We start from the raw sequence: 22,196 nt of genomic DNA on the forward strand, positions 1-22,196 counted from the left end.
GAAATGTTCAGGGATGATGCCATTAATTCCAGAAATAAAATCCAGTAATGAATTACTTTGAGTTTTTTTCCTACCTGAAGGCCTTCATGGGTAGCTCAGTGCCACAGCAACCTGCCTTTTGCTTCTCCAACGTGGCTGAAATGGCTCATTCCTCAAAGCTGAGCTGAAGAGCACACCCCACGTGTGCAATATACCTAATGCCAAGCAACATGATGGTAAGCAAAACAAACCCTGACAGACCAACCTCATTCCATTCTGCTGCTAAGATTGCAAGGTAGATAAACATAATGCTAGAGATTTCATACAGCTTTGGAAGGGCCTTGGGTTAGCAGCACATTACCTTTTTTTGTATTTCAAATGTTAGTGTTTCACAATAAAAATGCTAAATGGGTTGAGGACTGGGGGTGTTGACATATAAAAATGTGTTATTTTCATGAAATGAAGATGGTTTCTGATGGATTGCTACAGGAGCTGGCAGCAGAGTTATCAGTATTGAGTATTTTTGTCAGTGGCTGGGAAATAAATACAAAATTATAGACCATAAAATTTACCAATGAATATTTGGGGAGGAATGCCAGCAGTGAGACTGGTGAGGGGGCTGGAGGGAAAGGCTGAGTGAGCTGGGGATATTCAGCCTGGTGAAGAGGAGACTTAGAGGGGACTTTCACATTCTCTACAACTACCTAAAAGGAAGCTGTGGCCAGGTGGGGATCAGGCTCTTCTCCCAGGCAACTTGTGACAGGACAAGAGGACATGGCCTGGAGCTGCGCAAGGAGAGGTTTAGGTTTGATATTAGGAAGCACTTCCTCACGGAGAGGTGATTAGGCACTGGAATGGGCTGCCCAGGGATGGGGAGTCACTGTCCCTGGAGATCTTTAGGAAAAGATAGGATGTGGCACTTGGTGGCACGGTTTAGCTGATGTGGTGGTCTTAGGTTATGGATGACCTCAGAGGTCTTTTCCAGCCTCAGTGATTCTGTGATAAGGCACAGTCAGTGCATAAATATGCAGGCAGGGTAGGAGTACAGAATCATGCAGACAGCTTGGTAACTTGGTTATCTCTTTGAGAAGTATTTCAGTGCCTGAGCAGATAAAGAATGAGAAGCAAGCAGGACCTGCGCAGAACAGTGACTGCATCCCTGGGCAGGACAGGGCCATGGCAGACAGAGGACTGGCCCTGTGGTGTGGTAACAAACACTGCACTGCTGATCATTGATTTGGAATAACTGAGTAACCAGATCCACTCTGAAGATCACCTCCCTATAAAAGGGTCTGTGGAGCTGTAACTGCTTCAATATTCAAACTAACTTGGCCAAGTGAATACAATCTCTGTGTTTAGCACAGCTGGTGCAGAGAGCTCTTGGCTGTGACATGTGCAATGCTTCTTTTGCAGTTTAGCCTGCAGAACAAATATGGCTTGGCAACCACTTGATTAGATTTTAACTAGATGAATCCATCTACTGACTGACAACTCTGCTGTCACTGGAGTCTCCTTGCCCTTCCTTTTTGGTCTAGAGAGAGCAGGAGGGGGGGGGGGGGAAGCTTTATAAATGTATTTAAATGCCTCTCCTGTAAACCAACCAAAGCATATTCTGCCTTCAGCCTTCTAAAGCACCAAGGTGAAAGCAGGGGCTGCTTGTTTTCCAGTCAGGAAGACAAATGCCATTCTGCTGGGAACAATTCCTCAGCCTGCTGGCAGCTTTTCTGACCAAATTCGTGAGACTTTTACATGGTCAAAGCAGACAGCAGACTGCTGACCTCACCGGTGTCTGTCTTCCAGGGGACTCTGAACTCTTTTGCTGTGTTTGCAAAATAACCCTTCAAAAGATCAGAGATCAACAGCTGGGTCAAGCCTTGGGGGAGAGCAGAAAGGAAAGTGGCAACTGCAATGTGCAGGCTTTTATTGCCACCCAGTACTCTCAGCTGCAGCTGGCACCTATGTGGTCATTAACACTAACGGACCCTGTATTTAAACTTGGTTAGCAAATTAGGCTGTGAGAGAGATGAGGGAAGAGCTGCTGTGTTCCTCACATCACCTCTGCCCTGAAAATGGAGCCAGGGTCTTGTCTAATTAGGCTTACATGGAGGGAACAGTGAGAAGAAGCCTCTGTGTGGTTTTTATCTTCCTCCAGCTCCCTATTAACCAATAATGAGAATATCAGTTGGTACCAGTTGGGCTGCATTTTGCATTCAGAGGGATTATGGATGTTTAGCAAAGCTGTAATTATGGATTATTTCAACCAGCAAGAACTGATGGCCTCTCGTTCACCAGAGTGCACAGAGCAGCAGCATCTTTTCCTGCTTTCAGGCAGGGCTCCCAGATGATGTCTTTTTGTTGCTGCTATTAGTCCTTTCACCACCTTCTAGACCAGAAGCCAGTTAACTCCAGGGAGCAGTTTAAAATGGGAGGCCTTCCAGCTGCCTGACGAACTGCACTGCCAAGTTTATGACCTGGAAGCTGCAGTTTCCCAGAGGAATGCAACTGCAGGTAAGGGTCGTTTGTGCAGTTTGACTGGCTGCTGGGGCCAGCTGTGTGTCCATGGCTCTGAGTCCCTCCTCAACTCTTGAAGTTCCAGGCAGCTTTCAGGCAAAGATGAAAGAGATGACCCCCTCCATAAGGAAAATATTTAGAGCAGAAAGACCTACAATCATCTTGAGGAAAAATCAGGCAAGTGCTTGGGGTAGTTGGGGGGGAAGAGGGGGGCAGGTTCCCTTAAGACCACAGAGACAAAGTCCCATCCCAGAGACAGACATGGTCACCCCAGGCTCACAGGGTGTCAGGGGTTGGAAGGGACCCAAAGAGATCATCCAGTCCAACCCCCCTGCCAGAGCAGGACCACACAATCCAGCTCAGGGCACACAGCAACACATCCAGACAGGCCTGGAAAGGCTCCAGGGAAGGAGACTCCACAGCCTCTCTGGGCAGCCTGTGCCAGGGCTCTGGGACCCTTCCAGTCAAGAAGTTCCCCTTTGTATTGAACTGGAACCTCCTGTGCCACCACTTCCATCCATTGCTCCTTGTGCTATCCCAGGGAGCAGTGAGCAGAGCCTGTCCCCCCCTCCTGACCCCCAGCCCTCAGATAGTTACAGACATTGATTCAATCCCCTCTCAGTCTTCTCCTGTCCAGACTAAGCAGCCCCAGGCCCTTCAGCCTTTCCTCACCAGGCAGTGCTCCAGGCCCCTCATCATCCTCATAGCCTTCCCCTGGACCCTCTCCAGCAGATCCCTGTCCCTCTGAAGCTGCAGAGCCCAAAACTGAAGGCAGTGCTCAAGATGAGGTCTCAGCAGGGCAGAGCAGAGGCAGAGGAGAACCTCCCTTGCTCTGCTGGACACACTCTGCTTTACACACTGCTAGGCTGCTTCCCGGGATCAGAGCTGTGAGGCAGTGCCTGCTGGCTCCCCTCTTCTCCTCCCTGCCTCTCCTCCCCTCACTGCTGCCTCCAGGAAGACCAAGTCCCTGCTCACCTCCGGTCCGTGTGGGCAGAGGGCTCCTGCCGGCAGGGAGCTGTGAGCGGCGCCAGGCCCCTGCTGGGGCCTTGCAGGCCCGAGGTGGGGAGGGCAGCTCCGGCTGCTCTCAGGCCTGCTGAGGGGGCGAGGGTGCAGGGTTCTAGAAGGGTTTAGCCTGATAGCCTTGGCCCAGCCTGTGAATGTGCTCGTTCTGCCTGACTGCCTCCTGTATGCATGCACCTGTGAAGAGAATCTCCCTTCGACTCCCCATCGGTGTGCAGTGTCTTCATTTGGACTCCCCAGAAGGAGTTAGCAGCATTTCTGCCCCTCAGGCCCCAGCAGCTCACGGCCCTGAGCTGGGACACTGATTTCCCTCCATTCCTTCTCCTCCATCTGAGCCAGCAGTGGGAGTGCAGCCCAGGCAGCAACAGTGCCCTGGGCTGCAGCAAGAGCAGTGTGGGCACAGGGCAGGGGAGGTGACCTCTCCCTTGGCTCTGCTCTCCTCACACCCCACCTGCAGTCCTGGGTGCAGCTCTGCAGCCCCCAGCACAAGCAGGACATGGAAGTGTTGGAGCCAGTCCAGAGGAGGCCACGGAGACGCTCAGAGGGCTGCAGCAGCTCTGCTCTGAGGACAGGCTACAAGAGCCAGGGTTCTGCAGCCTGCAGAAGGCTTCCAGGAGACCTTGGAGTGGCCTTGCAGTATCTGAAGGGAGCTACAGGAGGGCTGGGGAGGGACTATTGACAAGGGCTTGTAATGACAGGATGAGGAGGAATGGGTTTGAACTGGCAGAGGGGAGATTCAAACTGGATGTTAGGAAAGGGTTCTTTACAGTGAGGTTGTGACTGCTCCCTCCCTGCAGGTATCACAGTATCACCAAGGTTGGAAGAGACCTCACAGATCATCAAGTCCAACCCTTTAGCACAGAGCTCAAGGCCAGACCATGGCACCAAGTGCCACGTCCAGTCCTGCCTTGAACAGCTCCAGGGACGGCGACTCCACCACCTCCCCGGGCAGCCCATTCCAGTGTCCAATGACTCTCTCAGGGAAGAACTTTGGTGTTCTAGGCCAGGTTGGATGAGGCTTTGAGCGACCTGTTCTAGTGGGAGGTGTCCCTGCCTGTGGCAGCAGGTTGGGACTGGATGAGCTTTGAGGTCCCTTCCAACCTAAACCATTCTATGTGATCTTCACCTCATCTTTTCTCTCGAGTGCATCTGAGCTGAGGCCTGTCTCAGTAATATGAAACAGCTGCTGCACTTCTTCCTGGGCACACCTGGTGCAGATAAGCTACTGCCACACCTAAATGAGAAAGCTACAGACAGAGAGGCTGATGCAGAAGAAAACTTAAATATTTTTTTTCTGGGCCCAGGGCATTTTAGAAAATGCTGCTGCACTGGCAGATGTAGGAGAGAAAGGCAGTGAAACTCCAGTGCTGTGCACAGTGCAAGCCAACATAGCTGGATGCAGCATTCAATACCAGCCCAAGTCAGCTCATCCACTGCTCCAGTTGAGGTCCTGAGCAATGCAGATTCTCCTGAGCAAGAGCAGCACTGCAGGTTCTCCCTTCAGACAGCAAACCGCAGTACAGAAGGGCAAGGAGAACAGCCAGAGCTAAGCTTTCCTTTTGTTGTGGTAACGGTAGATCATGGGGATGCAAAGCACAGCTTCACACTCAGAGCAAAAAGCACAGGGTCTGGTGTTTGGCTTTGTTCTTTTCAAACTGCTTTCCTGCTGCAACCCCTGACCATATCCTGCCCAGTGCAGTGCTCTCGGGCCTAGAGGTTGCTGTTTGTACACTGAACCTTTCATTCACATTTAAAGATGACTCATGAAAAGTGCATCACCACCTTCTCCAGCACCTTCTTCTCTCCCCTCCCCCTAGAAAGAGGAAGATGGGCAGCTTCTTGCACAACGTTACACTAACTGGAACACACACACACAAAACTCAACATCAATTTATCTGTACTTGTCTTGCATGGGGAAACACCAATACTGCTTTTATAGCCCAGCCAGTAAGAGACTCAGAGCAGTCTTTCAGAGATATGTCAAATCATAGCAGAGCTCTTGGAGTTAGAATACCACCCTGTGTGCCTTTCAGCGCCATCTACATCCCTGGGTGCCTGTGAACATGACTAATCAAATAGCTCAGTACTCTGGAAAAATAGCTCAGACCTAGAATCAAATTCAGGCAACCCTGACCAGCATTGCATTGGTTTAACACCGAGTGAAGGAACTCTCCTGTCAGAACTCCTGTAGTGTTTAAAGACAGAAGATTCCTAGAGTAAGACTGACATCCTCCCCCACTACTGAAGCAAGCCCTCCTTCATTCAAGCTTGCTGCTACACCACAACGAGTCGCAATCTACCCAGAATGCCATGGAATTAGTTACCAAGTAACATGAGGTCTTTTAAAGGTACACCTTAAATGAATGATAAAGTGACTGCTAACTATGCAAGGTCAGCTGCGACGAGTTAAGGTCAGCTGCGACGAGTTGTCAAATGGGACTCCAGCACATTCCAGGAACCAGATACCAACTTCAGTGCAGAACAATGGCAGCACTTATGTGCCAGTGCAGCAGTAAAAAATGGTTGTCTCAGCCCAATCACAGCTTCTTGGTAAAATATTTCTTCAACAAAGCAAAATTGCAAGATGTTTTTTGAAGAAATGCTGTACATCCAAGAGACCACCTTCAAAGGACAGCAGTTACACAAGGCTGCTACTGTAGGGGATAAACAACTGTGCACAGGCTTGCACTGCTGCATTGCAACCAGCATTTAATTCAGGTTTGGACTGTGTGCATAAATGGATGCTCTTCTGGAAGGCACAGCAATTTTAAGACCAGCAGGAAGCTTTATCTTTCCTCCATTTACATACTACAGCCTTTCTAGAATCATTGCTCAAGGTTTTCCTGTAATGAGGCTGAGTTATGCCAGTACAGTCTAGTGACACATTGACATATCACTTGCTGCCCACAGAATCGTCACTGCCAGGTCATGATGTTATTTAAGTCAGCCTGCAACTACTGAACCACACCCCTCTGTTCAGTGACAGTTATTGCCTAGCACTGCAGTCAGAGAGCCTCGGAGCAATACCTTTTTCATCAAGGTTAAAGATCTTAGGTTGAAAAGATGCTACAATGTGGGAGGTACTGACAGCCTTCCTGGAAGTACAGGCTGCAGTCCCTCTTCCCCCCCTCACAGGTTACCATCAGTATTGCAAGCTTTGCTACTGGGAAGAGGAGCACTAAAGCCTTACAGGTTGTTGCAATTGCAACACTCAGCAAATGCCTTCCTGTTCTTTGGCTTTAAGGGGAGAAGAGGGCTAAACATGGAAAACGTGACCTAAACAAAAATTCCTCTAGAGGTGATTCTAAACCTGAATCAGTATTGTTGCAGATATCACATGCAAAGTTAATACTGTGGTGAGGAGAGCTACCTTAACTTGACTCTTCACCTTTCATTCTCCTTTTATCCTGGGTTTTTCAGTTCCTGTAGAAAACAGCTCTTATCTTCATAAAGTCAGCAGGAAGTCCCCACTGGGATTTCTCAAAGAGAATTTACAAGCAAAATCCCATCCAACAGATTTTATTTATCATTTGGTTTTGCAATTACAACTGTTTCAGTTTTCTTTCATTGAAGACAAAATACAAACTTTTACAGCAACACTTGCAGAGAACATTCATAAGATAACAGCTCCATATTTGCACAAATTGGCTTCAAGAAAAAGCCAGGTAACTGTGAGTCACTACAGTCCAGTGCCTAAAACTGATCTGGGGGCAAACACACACAACAGACCTAAGAGCTACCCTCCATTTCAAAACACAAGGCCAAGAAAAACTGCAAGTTGTTACTTCAGGTTTTTGTTGTTTTGCTAGCACACAGCACAGATCATCTGAAACTGCCATTTCAAAGGAGTAATTAATTTCTCTAGTGAGGCAGCCAAGCACATGGTGAAGATGTATAACCCAGCCTCCCCTCCTCCCAAACAACTGAAAGGGGAACAACCCAAACCACGACTCTGTAAACTGTGGACTGTACCTTTTTGGCAAGGATAACGAGCAAGCAGTGCATAGTGCAGGCCTTCCAGGACAGAACTGAACTGACAGAGTACAAGCTTGAGTGTTTCAGACTGGCATCTGCCTGTGTCAGATCCTGGGTTTCCTAGAGTCTTGGAAAGTAGCAATTGCTGGCACTAAGAAAAATTTAGTAACTAAGGCAAGGTATCCTTTCTACCCTTTCAAACAAAATCTGAGGCCAAAGATTAAGCAACTTTAAGGCACTTTAAACATTTTTCAGTTTGCTTTACCAGCATACTTCATCAGCAACCTAAATGAGGATCAGCACAGCTCATGAATAAGCATTTTAGCAACATTTTACAGAGCAACTTTTCTGTGGCAATATCTTCTATGCTGTGAAGTGTTTTGTAGCACTTGTCTGTGAGTTTCCCAAAAGATAGCCCTTAGAGGCCAAAAAATTATATACCAGGCATACAGTTTGCTTTGCTGAGTCACACTTCAGGAGAGTATTTTGCTCACTTCAAAGCACAGAATACAAGCTCATGGATATCTTTTTTACACAAATTTAAGAAAATAGCTCTGAGGGAAAAGACAGATTGAAGTGATTACACAATAAGGCCAAGGATATAGCATCTAACCCACACACATGCTTTTGCTGGAAACTGGCTGCTCACTCTGCCGTTGTAATAAACCTGAGCTGATTGTCTTAAGTTGTGTTTAGAAAACCAAAAGCTAATAAACAGAAAGATACAGTACTGGCAAGTAACTCCTGTATTTTGCAGCAATTTGAGTTTCCTGTGCAGCACAATAGAAACAATGCCATTGAAACTAGAGGAACACCAGAAAGCAACACAGAGCTTTAAGTCTCCAACTGAAGTGCACTTAAATTTGCTTCCTACCCAAGTTCCACCACCGTGACTGTCTCTGCTTTAACACTATCATCTGGTATCGGGTGCCAAATTCCAGTTCACTCAGAGCTAGCAAGACAGTACTACAGATTACCCTGAAATAGATGATCAAGGGATAGCATCCAAAGCTATTGACTACGTGCTACACCCACCACTTGAGTTTTCCCTGTGGGTTTATTTCTACAGGAGTCAGTCTGCATGGGAGATGGCGTACCTTTGATGCTCAGATCACATGGCTGATCCAGCCAAGGGAAAAAAAAAAACAACTAAATCACTGCAGGGTGCTATACATCTGATGCCAGGAAGGGAAAGAAAAAAGGATGCAGCCCTGTCAGCCCCAGAACTACAGCAATTCTGACTAGGATCAAATCAGTAGATCCTCTGAACCACTCTTAACTGCTCCTTCCCAAAGCAGATATACCAGAGGGCAAAAAAAAAAAAACAAAACCAGCAACCAAAACCCTGAAAAGAATTGCAATGAGTTCAAAAACTATTTGAATAAGAAAGACTTCAGGCTCCCCTAAACACCAATATTTCAAGTATAAATATAAGTTGTTGCCTTTTCAGATAGGGAGTGAACTGAATTTTATCACTATTTCTATGATTGGTCTCTGTAAGTCAGAGCAAAGAGGTAAACAACTTAAAGCTTCTCTTTGTAGCTCAGCATTACTGTACCATGCTCCTTCACCCTCAAACAAGTTCAACAAGGGACAATTAGAGTAAAAAGTAAATAGTTTTTAAACTGGAATGCTCAAGCCACATGTATTCCATTTTCCTACATAAAGCTTGTAGTTAATGGTCTTAGTGATCTGAGATGGGTGGGACACTTCTGCAGCCTACTGAATTTCAGTCTTTTTAAGGCACTAATCTTCATTTCCCCTTAAGAGGATAATCCCTACACATCCCCTCTCCACCCTCAATATTAATTGGAAAGGGTATAGGACCTCTGTTTGGAATGCAGTTTTTTTGTCAGGCAACCTTTATTCTCATGTAAAAAAAAATCAGGGGTTATGTTATTCTGTGAAGATACTACCTACTACAATTCCATTCACCTTTCTAGCACAGCCATAAACTAGTACAAATGGTTATTTCACTCCCTGAAGTCAGACACCAATAATTCACATCTTGATAAAACTGAAGGGATACTGTACCAAATGTTGATTAAATTCGCCATCACAACAAGTCATCATGAGATTGTCTACTCAAGACAGTGTTGCTACTGAATCATCTCTGAACGTCTACATTTGGCATATCAAAAAAAAAGTCCCACAGCAGCAGCCACTACAGGAAAATAAGACAGCCATTAGAACCCATGCAGCGTATTGCAAGTCATCCTGTTGAAGAAATTCAGATCACCTCTTGCCAAGTATAATGTTGCAAAAATATTCTTTTGAAGTCTTCTTTTAGAGATTTAAAGGGTGGTAAGAACTGCTGTCTTCCGTGAGCAACAGAAAATATTTTGGTTCAGTGAACTACAGGTGTTGAGCTACCAGTCCATGGTTGAGTGGCAAGTCCTAAAGCGTGTGGTAGTTTCGGTCTTTCGACTTGCAGAATTTGTAGAGGAAGAAAATAACAGCCTGTAGACCCAGCACAAGGACAATTCCACCTATGAAACTTGCAGCATCAAACGTAGACTTGCGTGAAGAAGGTGCAGGAGTTGCGGTAGTATTTGTACCTGTTAAACACCACATAAGTTTGAGTGCACAATGCTCACAACAGTTTTACTGATGTTACTGTTGGCTTCCTTCTATTAAGACTACTAAAAACATCCAAACACCAAGAAGGAAACAAAACCGAAACTAAAGACATGTCACCAGCTGTGTTTAAATGATTGATATTCAAATTGGTTAAATACTGTTTGGACAAGGCTAGAGCTAGTTACAGGCAAACTGCTCTGGACCTCAATACTGAGCAAGTCACAGCTGGACTTTATTGGTACTTCAAAAAGCCAAAGCTTTCCCAGTTTATATAGAAGTATCTTACTGACATGCTCACACTCAAAACACATTTTCTATTCCTGCTGCTTGCTCCATTTTTTTTTTTCTTAAATTCAATTTAAATTATCTTCCATCTACTGTACCCCAAATGTTATATTTAAAGAAATGAGCTGAAGCCACAGAATGTGAATCTGGAAGTAACAGCCAGCTGCTGAGGGCTAGTTGTAAAGGGCTTTACTCCATGAGAGCTTTCCATGAAACAGCAGAGTCAGGACTGATGCTGACATAAAATGATCCAGCTTATTCCCACCACTGTAACTCAATTTACTTTTCCTAAGTAGGTATCCCACTTTCACCAGAAATACCACCCCCCAAAACAGAGGTGAGTTAACAAGTAACTTCCAGCCACATTGTTAAAGACAGCCAAATGACTTCATGTCACCAACATGTTTCTAAGTTTTATTATCTCACCAATTAGCTGTTGCTCAGGGCATTAGCTTGCTACATAAAAACACCTCCTCAGTAAAATTAGATGTGCCATAAAGTTAGAAGTGACAGCAGCAGATATACCAATTCTACTCTAATGTTCTTGCTTGCTAGTAAGTCTTCTGAAGTAGTGTTTTTAAAGCAACATCAATTTCTAGGTATTTCATGCTTTAATTATGCTAGAAGTAACAGTTACCTGGAATAGTGGATGCTGGGATAGCTGAAGGAATGACAGTTGTAGGTAGAGGAGCATGTGTGGTTGCATTGGTGACATTAGCTGTTTGAAAGAAAACAGTCAGTGCATAGCATAAACTTCAAGAGCAACATCTGCAAGCACTGAAGTTCTTACTTAAATGATTTGTCTTGTTTTGCTTGAACGAGGCTAAGCTTTGACCTCAGACTGCACCCCACAGAATTTAGATGTTCAGCTGCATGGCATTCAGCCAAGTTTCTGCAATAAGGATTTTTTTCCCAAACTTGCTTATCATTGTTACCCAAATATTTCAAGTTTCTCCACAGCTCAGACAGTGATTCTTTGTTCAGACAAAACCACTTTTATTTCAAGCACAGATATAAATGCTGGTATTGAACAAGAATGAAGACACCTGCTTCCAGACAACTGAGAATCTTCACTGAGGCAAAGGACTTTCATTAACAGCCCTTAGAATTAGTTAGTATTCGGTATACTGAAAAAGTACTGGATGGAATATCTCTAGACAGGATAGCAAAACTTCCTCTCTCCCCCCAGCTCCAAACCAGTAACTGTGAATGGCATCGTTGAAATAAGCAAATACTTGCCTGAAGCTCTTCCATTATCAAGCCAGAACACTGGGTCTCTGACAACTCTCACCCCCCTCCCCACATTAGTGTTACTAAAAATTAATCAGTATTCCACAATGTGCATGGACAAATGCCAACCTTTGTAGGTTCACTCAAAGCTAAACACCACCTTACTGTACATCAGGCTGATCTGAGCCTAATTAGTACTAAGTCACTACCTTCCAGCTTTCTTAAGCAGCAGATGTTTTTAAAGATGAGTATGCTTTTCTTTTTTCCCCCTTAATTATCTTGGAAAGCAGCATATTCTCTGCTAGAGTTTTATATAATCCACTCCTTCCAAACCTTAGGACAATTTATTCTTCCCTACATCAGATGTTTAGTAGCTGTGCTACTAGTGATCTGTGGAAAAGCCCCATAGCCTTTATTTTATTCACCAGTTCCTACTTTAGTGCCATTTTATGTTCACTGTTACTGTATTACCTATAGTAGTAGGGGCTGTGGTAGCAGGAGTGCCTGTAGTATTGGAAGACGGGGTGGTTCTATTGGAAGGCAGTGTAGTAGCACTGGAAGGCAGCGTAGCAGTAGTATTGGTAAGAGAAGCATTTGTAGGAGCTATGAAAGAATAAAAATGTATGTTAAATAAATTAATGACAGTACTGAACTGAAAACCCACAGCAGCAGCTGTTTGAGTTTCAGGGAATTCACATAGCAGCAAGTTCTGCTGTGGTTTTGGTTTGAAATGACAAAGCAGTTGAATGTTCAATCCATCACACTAGCAGCAAAACTTTCACCACTGAATGCATGAAAACCCTGCTCACAGGCAGCCCAACCAAGCCAATGTCCGACTGGCAATTCAAGATTCTTCAAAGGGAAAGAGTCCCATTGTCCAAGCATAAACTGGACATGCTTCACACAATAGGAAACCAGGGACTCTGTACTCTTCCCAATCTCACTGCCACCCAGATTGAACCTGACCTATCAAGTTCAACTGGAAATGACAGTGGTCAGACAGCTGCAGCAGTCTGGGATGAAAACCAAGACACAGTCATTGAAAAGCTTAGCCTAGGCTTTCTGAGACACTGCTTCTTGTTGGCACTCTAAAAAAGCCCCACAACTGTGAAGCCTTTTGCAACTTACTGCATTCACTGAGTTAATCACATGTGGACAGCTTACATAAACTGCTGCTTAATCATACACCAATATATATCAGCAAGCCTCCTCCTGAAATGCCATTATGTCCAGAAGCCTCTAAGGCTCAGGCTCATTTAAATGTGGTTATTTACATCTTGAAACAATTCAGCCTGGCAGGAAACCAGAGCCAACTGTTTCTACAGATAGGATGGATAAATCACAATCTACATTCTCTTGCACCAAGTTAGTTTAGTGCCACTTTAATGTTCTTTTTTTCATGTCAACCTCTGAATGTGGTGCTGAGCCACAACACTTGAAGAGCTGCTAAGGTATACAGGTTCCCCTTGCATTAACAGAACTCTATCACAGTCCCTGAACATGCAGAATCTAAAACTACAACCTGGTAAAGTTTCTACAAGTTTATCAGAAATAGACTGCAGAAATTCTGCTCTCAGATATAAAGCAAAGCACTGTGACAGCATGCCTTTCTTGGAAAGCACTGGAAAATGTTACTTTTAGCATTCCTGATTAAAAGGTGACAGCTACAATTTTACGACAGAACTCCAAGTCAAGTGGAATTGCTTCCTCCTGGCTGCCACAATACAGGCCTTTGCAGCATGGAAGCTTCATCTCTGCTGGTGTGAGGCAGCTTTTTTAGCAGGACTGTTGAACCCATCTAGACAAAAGTATTAAGAATTTAATTTGCTGTTCTAGATCTTTAAACCAGAAAATGTCATTTTTCAGTCCCAGTTCTTGTCAGCTTTCAGAAAAACATGAAAATCTAAAACTTGAATTTCATACAAAAGCAAAATAGAAGATGCAATCCAAATTGTTCACATCCTGCAAATCTGCTTTGCAGAGCAAGCACAAATCAATGAAAAGAGTCTAGCAGATGTGCAACTGAGCACGTTCCTAACATGAGGGATTTACCTTACGCAGTTCTACGACCCAAAATCTGCACTTTAGGACTGCATGAAGAGCTGTGGTAGTTAATTACAACTGGAAGGTTCCTATTTCATGCATCTCAGATGAAGCAACGGACAGAGCAAGCGAAACTTTTGGGCTGAATATGAAATTTAATGTCTTGAGGCTGCTGTTCAGTTTCTTAGTACAGACTGTCTGTAACAGGAAATGTCACCCATTTTAATCCAAGAAACCAAGGTAGTAGCCAGAAAAACGTGTCTAGTAAAATATGTCAAGCTTCTTGGAACAGCCACAGTAAGCAGTTAACTGAATGCACAAGGAAATTGTGTATTTTAGCATCCCAGGTTTAAGCTGGAAGCAAAGGGCTTACTTGCATACTTGTACATACTCATGTCAATCACAAAAGGTATATTAATGAAGGTAAACAGGCAACTCCTTCACATCAACCAACAGGAAAGCTAAGGATCAAAATACTTACAGGAGCACTGCTCTATAGATGTACAGTTGTCTTCTACTGCACTTACACACATCTCATGAGTCTCATCTGTTAGAAAAGAGATAAAATAATTTTCAGCAGCAGAACTAAGTTTTTGAGGCATTCTTAACTACTAATAAACTGCTCATGGGACAAACTAATCATCTTCTAGCATTAAATCCACCTCGATAAGCAGGGCTTCAGTATTATTTTAATTCGATAAACTTTAATTTAGTATTTTCTTTCATTACAGTTATTCTGCCACTCAAATCAATGCTTAGGCAATACTTATACATAGTTATGCATCGTTTTGCAGTAACAGTGTAACTTGACATTTTTTCCCTCATATAGAGTCAAATTAGACAGTGTTTATGCTATTTGTGGTATTTTTCAAGGGAAACATTTTGTGTCTCTATGGTAGCATCATAAAAAAAAAATCTTACCATGTCAAACTCTACATGCAAGCAAAATATAGTTCCAGCTTTTTAAACAGATCCTTGACCTTGAAATTGAAGATGTCAGTTTCTTTCACCTTCTTATTCTCTCCCTGTACACTTTTTTTTCCTCCTTTGACTCAAGATTTCAGCCTCTCCCTCAAAGAAGTAACATAGCTCTCTTGGGTGTTTGCAGTATGTGCCTGCTGCTCTGACAACGCATTCAGAATTCAGAACAAGAGGTTCCTGAAGGACACTAATGCACTGGACAACTTACATTCAAAATCCTTTTCATCAATTCTGAAGCATCTTAGCTTGTATAACCTTTCCCATCTTATATAATCTACAATCAAGTGCTTCAACAGCCAAGCTCTTATTTTTGTTTCCACCTCACATAAGAAGTGTAAATAATCCACCTGAGCACTGTTTATGTAGTCTCTGTATGACCTTGTCAACGGCAACTTCAGCTTGCCCGGGACTGAGTACACCAGTGGTCATCTAAATGTAATTACATCCAACCCTCCTACACTGGGAAGGACAAGGCTCTGAATGAGACCAGAAAATGTTCCCTTAGCTCTGTCATGTTCCCTTCAGTGGACTCCAATTCCTAGTTCTAGGAATTCTACTCTTATTTAATGGACTTCCCTTCCTTTCTGTAATTCAGGAGTAGCACTTGTGCATCTCTGACAAAACCTCAAAAGGACTGAAGCATGGGGACGTGCCTGCAAGTCAAGATCCACTCCTGACTCCTTGACTGCAAACGCAAGTGACTACTTTGCAATAAAGACAGTGCACCATCTGGAAAACATTAGCTTCCCGACAGCACAGATTTAAATCAGAAGCCTTAAAAATCTGGGATTATTTTGAAGACTTTCAGCTGTCTCCACATAAGAACTCGAAACATTTAAGAAAGGACACACGAGTTAATGTTCCATTAGGTCATCAAGCAGAACAGTGTAATTAGGGTAATGAACATTAATGCAGATGCACTAGATCTAGCTGGGTTTAAGGTTCTGCATGGTTCAGCAAAGCTCTGCACAGCAAAGTCATCCTTACTTTCACATACGATCCACTTGCAAGCCTTTTCCGCTCCAGTACATGAATGGCAGTCAGTAAAGTTTCCACAGGTGCCTAAAAAAGGGAAATGCATTTAATTAGGACAAAATCACTACTGCTGAAAGAGCAGCTTCACCCACAGAAACAACTCTTAAATCCATACCTTCCCATACATACATCTCCTGGCTTAAGGCACAACCCTTCTCAATGTACTAACTGTGACTAAAAGCTACAACTTAAGAATGTGTTTGACAAGGTAAATACATTTTCCTCCAGACACTACTGATGCTCCAAACCCAGACCAGGATTTTGCCTCATGCAACCTCTACCTACTGTAACTGCAGATAATAGATGATACTCTAGTAAAGCTACCTTAGTCCACCAGATTAATTTTGCAGAAGTTCACTGAAGCTTCAGGTGGCAAGAAATTGGGGTAATACAGCCAGCTAGAAATAACTACAGCAAAAGCAACCTAAGTATGAAAAATAAAGACAAGAACCTAGAAGACTGCATAGACCAGTGCATATAAAGGAAAGCAGAAAGGACATTAATCTACTTCTATCATCATCACAACAGAAGCCAAGGGCCTAACCAGTCCAGCTGCTTTTTTCAAGCCAATCTCAGTCAAATACTGTTGCCTTAAAACCAGTGACAATACATCCACTGTCTGGATCATAGAGTATCTCCACCCAGTCCACAATTTTACTGCATTAGTTTTAATCAAGACTTACTCATACAGCCATCACACTCTGAAAACCCACATACAACCCACAAGTCCTTATGCTACACACTCTCCAACACATTTCACATCATATCCGCCTCCTTCAGGCATATTTGGGTGACCTTTGACTCTTCTTTGCTTTGCTCCCTGGTGAAGGGGACGCTCCTATCCACAGATCTTTGTCAATCAACGTGGTAATTTGCATATCATGACAACAAATAAAAACATTTGAATTAAGCCCTAATCCACCTTCGCTTTTCTCTTCGTTATGGTAAGATCAAGCTAGAAATACTGGCATTATTTTTTCACTTTCAAGAAATGGAACTAGATATGAAAGACCTTTGTAGCTCTGCATCACAGGGCAGAAACAAGGCACTTAAATCACTTCAGAAGCTGTATGACAGCTTCCAGATAACAGATTCCAGAAAAGTAGCCATTTATTATTCTGAGTATACATCTGAAGAACGACTGCAGCATGCACCTTCACTTCTAGCAAACAAGAACATTCACTTGGTGAATTTCTCGCTGCTAAACCGAAATTTCAGTAGTCTTGTATGTGGAGGTATGACAGTCAGTGCTGCCAGCCAATACCAGGTGCACTAGCATTTTTAGTTTACCTTCAAAACAAGTTTTCCCAGAAACAGATTTGCAAGAATAAAGGATCAGGAGGTATTTTTAATCACAGTAAAGGGCTTCGAGAATGAGCTGTTAACTGCAGAATCAGCAGCAGGGTGTCAGATGTTCTCTCAATGCTGCTACTCCTGCTGTGAAAGGCTCTCTTTCTGTATATGAACCACAGAATCACCATGGTTAGAAAAGACTTTTTAAGATCACCAAGTCCAAAGGTTATCAAACTCTCCCAGAGCCACTGCTACATCATATCCTTGAACACCATATCTAGACACCTTTTAAATACAACCAGGGATGGTGATTCAAGCACTTCCCTGGGCAGTCTGTTTCGCTCTTTGATAACCGTTTTGGTAAGTCAGTGTTTTCCTAATGTCCAACCTAAACCTTCCGTGATGTACCTTGATGCCATTTCATGGCGTAACAGCAAGGCTTCCCACCTTCCCATTCAGACGTATGCTCCAGTTAAAAAAACAACCCTGACTCTGGTAGCATGAAATCAGCTCTTGAGCGTAGGCAAGCTCTTCTTTGCTCCCAAGATAAACCCGTCTGCTGTGCTGGCACTCACACAGGGTAAATGCAGGTTTTCCTCTCGCACTTGAGGAAACCTGGAAAGATTAACGGAGATCTGTCCTGCCAGACCAACACTGCCCTCTCCCGCTGCACCGCGGAGGTTCTTCACCTCTGACTCCTAACAGTCCTCAAGCAGTTCTCGATTTTTTTCACAGGGTGCTTACTGTTGGCCTATGGTCGGTGGCAGGTCTGAAGAGGAAATCTAGAAGGGCTGAAGCAGAGGTTACCGGATAGCTTGACGCCTGGCTGAAACCAGCGCCACTGCACAAGGCGGCCAGGGAACCGGTACTCGCAGGAAAACTTCCTTTAGCTTTGCGAGGGATGCAGCACACTTCCTGATTCTTGGCCGTGTAAACGCTTTGGCAAACGGCTTACAGAGCCAGAAAAACCAGACAAACCCACAGGACGAATAAAGACGCTAAGGTCAGGAAAAGGAGCAACGGGCAGCGGTGCCAGAACACCGCTGCTTACCCGCGGCTTCCTCTCTACCGAGTGTGCCAGAAGCCGACGTGTCGTGTTGTACTTCAGCCGGCACAAAGCAGCTGCCCTCGAGGAGCCGCTCGCTGTACGCGAAGGGGGTACTGAAGGAGGCATTTTAAGTCGTGATAACGGATCTCACACTCTACACACCCCAACAACCCACAGAGAGGAAAAACACGAAAGCAAGAAGAGACGCAGCCAGGGAGAAGCGAGCCAAAAGCTTCGGCGGGCTGCGGCCAAGGCGCTACGGGTGGCAACGCTGCTGCCGCACGGAAGCGGTCAAGCTGCGAGAAAAGACCAGAGCCGCTCCCCACAGCGGGCAGCCGGCACGTCGGAGCACCCCACACACACCCCAAAACGCTTCTTGCCCCGCCGGGCACGGCGGAGCAGCGAGCGCAGAGGGCTGGCCATTCAGCCTGGCTCGCAGCCCGCCTCGCTCCCCTCAACGCCGCACAACGGGCGGGGCGCGGGAGGGGGGGAGGGGCTGCCCCGTCAGCAACTCGGTGCGGCCACTCACCAGCGGTCCCGGCGTCGTTATTCCCCGCGGCCAGCCCAGAGAGGCAGGACAGGCAGAGGGCGGTGAGAGAGACGAAGGCGAGGGAGAGCGCGAACACCCGGCCCATGGCGGCGGCTGAGCGGGAACTGCTGCCGCTCCTCAGCGCTCCCCTTCGCCCTGCCCCGCGCCCGCTGCGCGCGCACCCCTCAGCGCCGCTGCCCCGCCTCCCGCCGTCACGTGGGCGCCACCGCCTCGGGCTGGCCCCGCCTCTTCGGAGCCATGAGGCCATTGGAGTGGTTCCATCCAGCCTCCTGCTTCTCCTCCTCCCCCCTGGCTCGGCCGGGAATGGAACAGTCCCCACTGCGGCGTGGCGTCACTCCCTCACGTGACCCCCGCCCCGCGGGACAGTTTCCCGCTCGCCACGCGCGGTCCCGCGGCGGCCGCTGATTGGCTCTGGGGGCCGAGAGGGGCGGGGCGGAGGAGGGTTGGGGCAGACTCTGCTCGCCCTCAGCGCCCAGTGGCTGTGAGCGGTGCCCTGCGGGGCGAGTAGCGAACGGCAGGGACGCGACAGACCTTAGCAGAAACTGAGCACCTAGGGATGACCAGAAACGGCTCGGCACCTCTCCTGGCCGCCTTCTCCGACTCGGGGCATCCCGGGCGCCAAGTGCTTGACGCTCCGTAGCGGCGCCCTGCCTCGCAGCCATTCAGCTCTTCGTCTGAGCCGCTGCCACTTCCCCTGAAGCTACAAGGCTGAGCAGCACCTCCCCCTCAGCGCATCTCAGGCGCCAATTCGTGTGCCTCTGCAAAGTCCCAGCTCTTTTCGCAATGGATTTCTCTTGAGCGATTACCACTGGTGTGAGGTTCATCTCTTCCCCGCTCCCTCTTTTCTACCCTGAAAAAAGCACAGCATATAATAGTACTTTAAATAAACTGTAATAATCACATGAAGCTTAGCAGTCAGTGCAACACTTGCAAGTGGTTGTCCAACTGTGCTCCAGTTAGAGCTGGTGTCAGCACAGCTTGGAATTGGTTTTAACTAACTCTTCATGTATATATATATATATATACACGTGTATGTGTGTGTGTGTGTACACACACTGATTAGAGTTGCATATATATATGTATGAAAAAAAAGGGGGTAAAATTCAGTACAGAATAGAACTAGGATTACCAGCAGGGCAAGCCTTACAGCCACAGCACATCTCCACAAGCAAGTGAGAAGATGTCTGTCCTGTAACCCTGGGGGTGATGGGAATGCAAGAGAACGATAAATGTGGTTTGTCTGTTTTTTTCCCTGCAGTCAGCATCTTGGGATTCTGTTGTAGCATACAGTCAGCAGGACTGTGGCAGCCTGGGTTGTTGTTGTTGGATTTAAACCATCACATTCAGCACTCTGTCTGTGTCTGGTTGCGCTGTTGTATACTTAGTGGCTGGTAAGGCGTTCACCTCTGTTTTCAATCTATAAGGAATTCCAAGCACTGCAGTGATAGACATTTGCTTCAAGTCTTTGGCAAAGAGGGGTAAAACCTAAGGGTCTGCAGCTGTCCATTTGAGGGAGGCACGTTTTAAATGCAGTGCATTCCCCGGATTCTCAGATCACATTGTATCAATTAGTGCTTGGTTAGATACGACAACGAGGCTTTGAAGGGGCTCCAGAGCAGTGTACTGAAGTTTGGGATGGCAGCAATAAATGAAAACGATTTAGTGGGCTCACTGAAGGGAAATGATATTTGGTTCACTTTGTAAACATTGCTTCTCAGTCACAAACTGTCATTTCATCTGCAAGTCTGTGAGAAGTGGCAGTACCTGGTGAGCATTTAACAAGGAACAGTCATCACCCAATGAGATTTTGGGGCATTCCACACCAATACCGAATGATTATGAGTGGACTCTGGTGAAATTCACTGCCTTCATAATCACTCAGAAATGTGGTTTTTTGTTTTTTGCAACCCTGTGGCTTGCCCTTGGACTTGTATGTCCTCTGGATGCTTGTGCATGCTCCTCCTCTGGCCTGGCTCTCTCAGAGGGACACATTGCCAGTAACTAGGTCAGAGATGTGAGTTACGGTAGAAGAGATGGCACAAACCAGCATTTTGGATCGAGGTTAAGACAATTCTTCCTTTTCCATTTCATTGCTCATTGCCTTGGGCTTCTTAGGCATATCCAGCTTGCAGGCACTGAGAATGATAGAATTGTTAGGGCTGGAAGGGACCTCAAAGATTATCTACTTCCAGCCACCCTGCCATGGTGGTTGGAACCTCACACTAGATCAGGTCACTCAGAGCCACATCTAGCCTGGGCTGGGCTGCAAGACAGACTTTGTGTCATAGAATGGTTTAGGTTGGAAGGGACCTCAAGGATCATCCAGTTCCAACCCCCTGCCATAAGCAGGGACAACTCCCACTAGAACAGGTTGCTCAAGGCCTCATCCAACCTGGCCTTGAACGCTTCCAGGGTCAGAGCAGCCACAACGTCCCTGAGCAACCTGTGCCAGTGTCTCACCACCTTCACTGCAAAACACCCTTTCCTAACATCTAGTTTGAATCTCCCCTCTGCCAGTTTAAACCCATTACTCCTCATCCTGTCATTACAAGACCTCGTCAATAGTCCCTCCCCAGCATTCTTGTAAGTCCCCTTCAGATACTGGAATTCCACTATAAGTTCTCCTTAAAACCTTCTCTTCTGCAGGCTGCAGAGTCCCAACTCTTGTAGCCTGTCCTCAGAGCAGAGCTGCTGCAGCCCTCTGAGCATCTTTGTGGCCTCCTGTAGACTCACTCTAACAGTTCTGTGTCTTTCTTGTGTTGGAAACTCCTGTCTTGGGTGACCTCCTTAATACTGGATGAAAGATTTTGCCACTTTTTTTTCCTTCTGGCAGAGTGTCCTGTTCTGACCAATGCCTAAGCAGTAATTGTGGCTTGCCTGAAGGATCCTTATTTCTGAAATTCAAAACATTTCCTGGCTGTGCTCTCCTCTTCTCGTAATAACATTCTCCATGTGGTGTGACTTCAAACGGCTGTCCCCTGCCCAGTCACCCTGTGCATGAATCCATCCATCAGACTTGTTACCAGCTCTGTGACTTCTGGCACAGGATCTTGGAGGTCTCTTCCAACCTGGTTGATTCTATTCTATTAGCTTTCTGATACTTGGCATGATCAGGCATGGTCAGACCTCATTGCTCTCTACAACTATCTGAAGGGAGGCTGTAGCCAGGTGGGGTTGGTCTCTGCTGCCAGGCACCCAGCAACAGAACAAGGGGACACAGTCTCAAGCTGTGCCATGGGAGGTCTAGGCTGGATGTTAGGAGGAATTTGTTGCCAGAAAGAGTGATTGGCATTGGAATGGGCTGCCCAGGGAGGTGGTGGAGTTGCCATCCCTGGAGGTGTTCAAGAGAAGCCATGGTCTGGTTGATTGCCTAGGGCTGGGTGCTAGGTTGGACTGGATGAGCTTGGAGGTCTCTTCCAACCTGCTTGATTCTATGACAGGTTGTGGTGGAGGCAGAATTCAGCCTTACCCTGTAGGTGTGCATCCATCTGTCCACCATGCTGTACCCCTATGTGCTATACCCACTTGTCACTATGCCCTTGTATTAACACCATTGCCCATGAGCTGTAGATTGGCACTGAGATGTATTCACAAGGGGTTCCAATCCTCCACAAACATCCTTTTTAACAGCTTTTTGAGCCAGAACAGTTCTAAGCCACTCACGTG

General features: G+C 45.9%; 1 protein-coding gene across 1 annotated transcript; it reads right to left on the bottom strand.

The window, feature by feature from the left end:
• Nucleotides 1-7,013: 7,013 nt before the first annotated feature.
• On the bottom strand, nt 7,014-18,686 carry CD164 (CD164 molecule). Its single transcript, XM_064170161.1, has 6 exons — nt 18,510-18,686; nt 15,592-15,666; nt 14,105-14,170; nt 12,052-12,183; nt 10,988-11,068; nt 7,014-10,043 (listed from the first exon to the last, which is right to left on the bottom strand). The coding sequence occupies exons 1-6, from the start codon at nt 18,613-18,615 to the stop codon at nt 9,883-9,885; spliced, it is 621 nt and encodes a 206-aa protein (XP_064026231.1). The 5' UTR covers nt 18,616-18,686; the 3' UTR covers nt 7,014-9,882.
• Between the last annotated feature and the right edge of the window lie 3,510 nt (nt 18,687-22,196).

The sequence above is a fragment of the Pogoniulus pusillus genome, chromosome 33 (assembly GCF_015220805.1).
Source record: "Pogoniulus pusillus isolate bPogPus1 chromosome 33, bPogPus1.pri, whole genome shotgun sequence".
In the NCBI taxonomy this organism is placed as follows: Eukaryota; Metazoa; Chordata; class Aves; order Piciformes; family Lybiidae; genus Pogoniulus; species Pogoniulus pusillus.